Source organism: Pavona decussata, unplaced genomic scaffold (assembly GCF_977016875.1).
Source record: "Pavona decussata unplaced genomic scaffold, jaPavDecu1.1 SCAFFOLD_233, whole genome shotgun sequence".
Lineage (NCBI taxonomy): Eukaryota > Metazoa > Cnidaria > Anthozoa > Scleractinia > Agariciidae > Pavona > Pavona decussata.
In genome coordinates, this window is record NW_028145638.1 from 4,166,635 (window position 1) to 4,175,000 (window position 8,366).

The 8,366-nt window shown below is 40.6% G+C and overlaps 1 protein-coding gene and 1 long non-coding RNA gene across 3 annotated transcripts in view; one reads left to right on the forward strand and one right to left on the reverse strand.

The window, feature by feature from the left end:
* Positions 1 to 22: 22 nt before the first annotated feature.
* LOC146458495 (uncharacterized) lies at positions 23 to 1,842 on the reverse strand. Its single transcript, XM_085090880.1, has 2 exons — positions 90 to 1,842; positions 23 to 31 (listed from the first exon to the last, which is right to left on the reverse strand). Exons 1-2 carry the CDS (start codon positions 1,275 to 1,277, stop codon positions 23 to 25), a joined length of 1,197 nt encoding a protein of 398 aa, XP_084947006.1. The 5' UTR covers positions 1,278 to 1,842.
* Positions 1,843 to 2,243: 401 nt separating this feature from the next.
* LOC146458496 (uncharacterized) overlaps positions 2,244 to 8,366 on the forward strand; it is a 24,236-nt gene continuing 18,113 nt past the window's right edge. Inside the window, exons 1-2 of one of the 2 annotated variants that reach the window (XR_014858201.1) lie at positions 2,244 to 2,265; positions 2,914 to 3,106. This is a non-coding gene — a long non-coding RNA (uncharacterized LOC146458496). Of the gene's footprint in view, positions 2,266 to 2,688; positions 2,810 to 2,913; positions 3,107 to 8,366 lie in introns of those variants that run through there. The other variant, XR_014858200.1, reaches the window with a different exon arrangement.

Here is an 8,366-nt window from a genome sequence, read left to right on the forward strand (position 1 = left end):
TGGGTTCCGATTTCTGTCGTTCTTAAATTCCCTTGGGAGGCGATGCAAATCGCCGAATGATGTTTACAATTACAATGCTTACATTTTACACTACGATCAGTACAGTCTTTGGATAAATGTCCCTTTCTTAGACATTTAAAGCATCTACCGTATTTAAACAACAATTGCTTACGCTCCTCGATGTCCTGGACCTTTCTGCAGTCTTCGTGTGGATGCTCTCCTAAACAGAAGGCACAGTTCGTTTCTTTCGCCGCTTTCCGTGTGTTTCCTGCATACAGTGTGGCTACATTGTTTTTTCTCCGGAAGTCTCCAGCCGAGTTCTTTTGACGTGCGCTGTCATTGTACTCTTCTCGTAATTCTACTTCTTGTTCCAGGCCTTCCAACAAGTCTCTCAAGTTCCACTGATGATGATCTTTACCTCGCGTAATGGTCAAACGCAGCGTCTGCGGCAATTTTTCCAGGACAGATGGTACAACTATCGCTGAATAAGTGGTCTCGTCTACTCCAAGTGCTTGCAAGGCTCTGTGTTTGGTTTCCAGGAAATCGTACAAGCTCCGCAGTCTCGGCGCGTCTCTCTCGTTGTATACAGGTTGAACATTCAAAAGTTCATTCACGTACGCTCGCTGGATCGCCTCCTTCTTTCCATATCGTTTGTTCAACAGTTCCACCGCTGCTTGATAGTTTGCGGACGTTAAAGCGAAACCCGCGATCGCCGATCTGGCCGGTCCCACAAGCAAACCTCTAAGATAAGAAAACTTGTCGACGTTTTCTAGCATGTCATTTCGATGTATGGCGCTCTCAAACGAGTCCCAAAACTCTTGCCACTCGTGCACTTTTCCGTCAAATTTACGCACCTCCAATTTCGGCAGTCTCGCTCGGACGGATTTATGCTGGCTTGCTTGTCCGGTCTGCATTGGCGGCGAATTCTGGTGCTGCGGTACATTTTGTACTTGTGGTATTTGCGGTGCGGTTAACAGTTCTTCGATCGCAGCCAACTTGCACTTTATGTCCGACGCAAGACGGCTGCTCTCGTCTATCTCTCTGGCCATATCCTCCTCCGTCACCTTTTCGTCGTCTCCCATCAAGGCCAGGATCTCTAAGTCGAGGGGCGCTATCTTTTCCAACTGCTCGTTTAGCGTGTGTTTCCATTTCGCCAGCTCTGCCTTCCTTTCCACGGTGTAATGTTCAAGACTGGCTTCTACATCTGGGAGGATTCCAGCAAGGTACAATCGATGGCCTCCTCGTCGCTTTTTCTTTTTTCCAACCTCCGCGGTCATTTCCAATCCGGCTCGAACTGACCAAGTGTCGCGGAATCTTTCATGAACTCCGCACTTGCCGGTTCACAAACTGAAGAGGACTGTAATTCTTTCCTTTTCTGAAGATTTATTTAACATTCACAATCTGACAATCTCTGATCCAATCTACAATATTCGCGATGCACAGTTCCGTTCACAATTCGTTCTTAATCGATCTGATCTTACATTACAATTGTACTAAGATTTTCTAGGTTCTATTTGCGCAACAAGTATTTTTACTACAATCACGAGCACAGTATAATCCCAAGGCTATACTATTGTAATGCTACTAAATTTGATTTCAATTACACAATTACACGCGTTTCTCTTCCTTATTTAGCTTAATACTACGCGGGTCTACGCGTGCAGTTACATCATTGTCATGCAGTGTATTAACTTCGGACTTTCCCGGAGTACAATTGTGCAATCTGCTTTGCTCACTAATTTTAAAGTATTGCTCGCGTTACTATTTCGTGACATTGTTCATCAAATTTCCAAGTTAATATTCTACGTCACGCACATCAGTGCTTCTTTCCCGACACATAACTCCAAAAAGGAGAAACGATGGTGTGACCAACATATTTTGTTACTTCACAAATTACAGGGGGCTGGGTAGTTACTAATTATTAAATATTTCCACAAAATAATGATTCCGTTTATGATTGCGTCACCAGTAAAAATCATCCTTTAATTTCCCGCGGATAAGTATTGTGAACTTTAACGACTACTTTGTGATTTGAGCGTTTTGAACAGTCTACCAAAATGCAGATTTAATTCTTATCCGTAAAATGAATGATATTTGATGCGGCAAAAATTATATGAGACGTACAAGCAACTTTTATGTGCAGTATATTTTTCAGTTGATCGCTGATCCATCCCAACCCTCTTATATATATAGGTCGAGGAGACCCTGGGATCAAGAAGAGCCTACGTGCGATGGATCGATGACGGAAAGATGATGGAACTGAAGGTTTGAAAGCAGCTTAAAACCTGGTTTTCACTAGCGACGCAAGCACAGGCTCAAGCGCAAGCATAAGAATACTTATGGCCTCGACGCAAGCATAAGCACGAGCGCAAGCACAAGGATTAAATTTTTTTCCTTTTCCTTTACTTGTGCTTGCGTAACGTTCGTTTCACTTGACATAAAGCTCTTTGCTTGTGCTTGCGCCTGTTCTTGCGTCACTAGTGAAAACCAGGCTTAAATTATTATTAAAAGTTGCTCTCCAGGGAAACGCCTTTGATGTTCAACACTCTGTTAAAAATTTCGCAACATCATATTATTAAAATGGATGTAAGAGAGATGGTCGTTTTATCCGCGGTCGCTACCTATGGGAAGGAAAAGTAAATGAACATGAAGAGGAACATAGATAGAAAACTTTTCCTAGGCAGACTGGGAACTAGTTTAGCGACGTCGCCCTGCTTGCAAAGGGGGATGGGATTGAATGCTGGCGGCGTGCGTTTTCACATTCGGCGCGAAAAATTGAAAGATTTCATCGAAAAACAGTCCAAAAAAGGTCAGTTTACTTTCTAACACTTCCTAAAATGCGTTCGTTATGCTCTATTTACAATTTATATTTAATTTATTTACTGGTATGGTCATTTTTAATCATGTTTTCAGGTGTAAATGACTTTCCGAAGCGCCATGTGCAAAAATTTCCCTCGTTAATGGCCGCAGCTTGCCGTTTGGCCGTGTAAAAGTTGATGGTTACAACAAAAGAACAGCTTGACGTATAACTTTGGTTGCTATTGTGGATTGAGAAAGAGAATCTCCTGACTTAGGAAGCATGTGAAGCTGCCAGAGGATATTCCAGGTAAAGTCTTGTGTTTTCTTGTGTTTACGCACGGTTTGTCAATCTGGGCCCAGTTGCTCGAAGCATGTTTAGCGCCAACCATGCTTCGAGCCCCGAGGTAGTCAATCGATAATATCGATAATCGATAGCATTCAATAACAATCGATAAAAATCGATTAATTTTTTCGAAATTCGATAAAAATCGATAAAAGATTTCGTTGTGAGTAATCGATAATTATCGATTTTTGAATCAGGGCTATCGATTTTATCGATAAATATCGAATTTATCGAAACTCAATTATCGTTCCAATTTTCGAAACGGAAACACCGAAAGATATTAAAGAACTGATAACAACTTTCCTGATCGTTAAACGATAAAAAATTGCATCTTTTAACAGACTTTTAGTATTACTCAGGGTGTATTGTATTTGAAATCCGATATAGATCCCTGGTTGATTATTCCACTGTTTTACTTATTTGCTCATGTAACACAATCGCATGCTCGTTGCTCTTTCACCCAGTCTTTAGAGGGACAGATTTTCGTGACTTTTTGAGTAAATAGTTTACGTTTCTAATCGAACTCGGTAAATCGAACAATAAAATCAGGAAGGAAATCATAATGCAGTCTCTTTAGTCTCTTGTACAGTGCCTGACAACAAATCATTTCATTGCCGCTTTTGAAATCTACAGTTAAAGAGTCACAATCAAACGCTCCCTCAACGGAAACAGGATAATTTTTATCGATTCAATAAAGATCGATGAATCCGATAAAATTGATAACATTAACACTTCGTCGGCGTGTGAGTATCGAATTTTATCGATTGACCGATAAAATCGATATCGTTTAAGTTCAATTTATCGATAGATATCGATTTATCGAATGATTTTCCGATATCAATTCTTATCGATTGACTACCCCGGGTTCGAGCAACTGGGCCCTGGTATAGTCCTAAAAAAGCGGTTCCTTCTGTGAGTACCGGAGTACAGATGACGTAAAACAAAAGAAACAAAAGACAGAAAACAATCCCAAATGATTTTCTCCCACTCTGTTTGGTGTTACATATCCTATTTTCTTAGCAGTTACAAAAACCCCTTGCTCCCTCAGACATTATGCACTTGTTATCGGTTTCCCGGGGTGGGGGGGGGGGGGGGGGGGACACCAGTCCATAGACCTGTGTGAGAATTGGGGATGATCTGCTAACTTTGCAATAAATTCAAGCACTTCAAGTGGAGGAAATGTGGGGGCTTAGATTAATGGCAAACCAACTCAGGGAAATTGTGGGGACTTGCTTCTGGTAAAGAAAGAGGATATTGGAAGCAAGTTGTCTCTTCAGAGAACATGCCAGATGAAAAAGGGAGGGTATTTGAATAGTTACAATTTTCACAAGAATTTTTTTGTCTCAAATATTAAAGTAACCACTCAAGGAACTCAAATTCAAGGTTAATGCATTATGTTTCCAAGTAACAATGAACTGGGATGATAGCCTGTTCTTCATTAATCTTTGCTATTGCATATATAGTTGTCATTAATCAGGACAGATTTAGAACAGCTTTTTACAGAGAGTTTAGGCCAGGTGAAAACATTAAACCAGAATGTTTGTTGCTCAAGCTTCAGCATAACTGTTCAAAGTGGTTAAATGAAGCACATAGGGATAGGTCTAATATCAATGTGAAATGTGAAAGGCACTGTTTTAATCAATCAATCAATCAATTATCTTTATTTATACACGATAAGTATTAAAGCGACGCTTCGCTTGTGGTGAAGTTTCGTGATTTTTCAACCGAGATTTCAAATAAATTTTGCAGAGCCACACGAAAATTTGAGTGCACTCTCAAAAATTCGCTAATTAAGTCTAAGATTGATATTTCAAAAAGATTTTGTTTGAACTGAAATGAAATTTCTTATAGCTAATGTAAATTCTTAATCTTTAAGTTTCTCTTAGCAAGTTTGATGATTTACGATGACACTCAATTTGCAAACTCGCTTGCATGTGTCGCGATTGTTTTTATGTCGGTTGTTATTGAAGCTTTCGCCATACTTGCAGAGTTCCTTCGATCCCCAAGAGAAAAATGTGTGGTTCCAGAAATATCCATACCCCCCCCTCCCCCATGGTAGATCAATGGAAATTCTTGTGGGGGGGGGGAATTTCTGAGGGGTTGGGGGGTGTCCATATGAAGAATTTCTCAACAGGAGAAGGAAATTCATAAAAAAACTCATAAGCAAGGCGCAAAGTTGATAGTTGCCATTGCAGGACAAAAGCAGAGCAAGTGATGAATCATTCTGCAAAATGTCAATTTGGTAGAGGTGTTGTCTGTTTAGTCCCTCTATTAAGCGAAAGTAAGGCGTGTCTTTCCTTTTCCTGACAGGTATTTTTCTTAAAAGTTTGACTTTGTGACACAATCAATCAGCCACAGGCTGTGGCTGTGACTTCATGATTGTTTGAAAGAAAATAAAAGCCCTCAAATGACGAAATTATAAGGTTTCTGAATGCAGCAAGAAAAAGTCAATTTCATGATTTTGAGGAGTATTGCCTGTTCCTAGTTCCACAGGCGAGTAACTTGCGGTCGAAATATATTTCTGACACAACAAAATGAACAATGCTTACAGCACTGTTTTGTTCAATGGATTTGTTTCCCACAGAAATTGACCGTGGCCACAAAATGTGTATTTTCTTCAATGCAATCTTTCAACAAAAAGATTTCTGGAAAAAAGGAAAGGATTCTGCAGAGATATTTCCGTCCAGTGAATATTAAATGAGCATCGCAGTTGAAGTTACTTTGACCCGGCACTGAACACAAAACTTTCCTGTGTATGCAAATTTTGGTCAAGATTGAATTCCATCTTAAAATAACGACGTTTATTTGATAAAAACCTGACATGAAAATGTTGACAACAGTGACTTGTTTTCTTTCTTGAATTCATTTCGTTCTAAGAACTGTATGGAGCCCAGGGGGGATACTAAAATTTTCAACTCCTGTATTTTTTTGGGTCTGAAAAATCTGCGCGTATATTTTTGGGCTCGAATTTCTGCCAGGCTAATAGTTCTTACGCAATTCAAGCCAAAGTTCCCACAAGATCCGAAAGGCAGAAAGGCAGTATGTATACTGTTCTTAACCCTTTAACCCCTAAGGCAAAACGACATTTTCTTCAGATCCAAGACTACAGACTCAATGTCCATGTATGATATACCATTTTAAAGCTCTAATGAGTGTATTTCATAACTGATATAATTATGAATGAGAAAAGTTATAGCTTTGAGATAAATGGCCTTAAAACGTAAAAATTTTAAAGTTCAAAAACGTCCCAATCCTTGTGTATGTTAGGTATACCCCTGAACTATAGCTTATTTTGCAATTCTCAATAAGTTCATTAATGTGAGAGATGTCTTAAGACCCACAACTTCTACAGGGGAAAAGTTGAAAAGTTATGGGGGTGGTCAACCATATCATATATGGGAGGGGGTTATGATTTTATCCTTTTAATGAGTAGATCTTCACAACACTATCTTGGTGTCAAAAATTCATAGAAATCTGTCAAATATTGAAAGAGTTATGGCATTATGTGCCATTGCGCACTCTTAGGGATTAAAGGGTTAAGATTGCATTTTTAGGGTATAAAAGTCATGTATTTTTTTGGGTCTTAAATTTGCCAGTCTTGTATTTTTTTGGGTGCACAATATAAGGTCCATGTATTTTTTCAGGTGCAAAATATTAGGCTCCGTCGGACCCCCCCCCCCCCCCCCCCCCCCCCGCCTCCCCCATCACGTTTTTACCCGAGTATCTCCCCTGGGGTATAGAGATGACTATTAAGTTCCAAGATGTGAATCCTTTGACTACTGGTAATGCGCTGGGGGCAGACGGTGTTGAGATTTCAGTCACGTTTCTTTTTTCTTTTCTTTTTGTTCATTGTATTGTAGTCATAAATTGACATATTACTTTATTCATTAAACCTGGATTAAACCCTCTTCTGCTCTTCTCTTCGAATTGTCTTCGGCAAACACTGACCAATCAGCCAGAATCCTTTGTCTTAGTGTCTTAGTGGGGCCTAGAAAGTAAAGTTCTTGTCTCACCTAGAAAAAAATTTTCTTAAGACTGCAATATGTCGTTTTCAGGAAGAAGACAAACCTTTTTTAAGAAAGTTTTACAATACAATTGTAAAACGCAGTTAATGGAATGTGACGCCCTTAGCCCCGGATGGCATCTCTACGTACTGTACTTTAGACTTATCACCGTATCATTGTCACGTTAGTCAATAGTCACATTGTAATATGTTGCAACATTGTCTGGAGACAAGTTAGTTCGCTTTTTCTGTATGGCTAAACCAGTGAATGGTGCATTCATGTCGCGTTTGCTATGATGTAAAGTCTATCATAAGCATAGTACAACCCTGGCCATTGGCCCTGACATTGAACGCTGTCTAGCTTTAAATGTGCGATAGAATGTTCTAAGTCACACTTGGTTACGCCATGGTTTTATCTACTGTTACGCTGTAAAAAATGTAACGACGTGGTTTTATCCACTGTTACGCTCAAAAAAAAAATTTTTGTAGCAAAAAACATGTAGAAGGCAACCCTGCAACATGACCTTTGGAAGCTCTTACCAGGCCCAACAATTGGAGAATTTGTCGGAAAGTAAGGCCCCCGAAAGTTTTCGTCGGCGTGCCGTTTAATCCTTGCACGTGCCACGGGTTCAAGTTTTTCTGGCCTGAACAGATGTTCTACGAAGAGACACAAGACAGTGGTAGCGAAGCTTTTCATTGACTCTGTTTCTCATGAGCATGATGTATTCCATTTTGTCTCATTTCGCCATGCCATCTTCACCACGCTAAACTCGGCTGCACGGCTCCGTCACGCTCAGAAGATCTTCCACCTGCAGCATGGCCTCAGTTGGTCGTAACCATCTGTCGACATCGCGCCCTTCACCGACGCTCTTGCAGGACCATTTGACTCGTACCCACGCGAAGACTGTAAAGGCACCATACATCTCGAAGCTGCCCAGTCAGGCCCGCCGCTCGGGATGGATTCGTCAGCTCCGTCACTCCCCTTCCTTACCGTTACAGCCGCCGTTCTTCGCTCTACTTCGACTACTTCCATCAGGTGCTGTGTTTTTTGTTTTGTTTGCATATCTATTTCATTTATTGAGCCACCCAAACACGTCCGCCATCGTTTTTTCCTTTGTCATATTTTAGCTATAGCTATCCCCTCTTGTAATCCCATTCCCTAAACCCCTTAGTTCACTCCTTGCGTTACATACCCGGGGCCGAAGTGTGTTCTCATACCCA

Coding starts and splice junctions, on each gene's coding strand:
- LOC146458495 (XM_085090880.1), bottom strand. CDS start 1,277: ATGACCGCGGAGGTTGGAAAAAAGAAAAAGCGACGAGGAGGCCATCGA.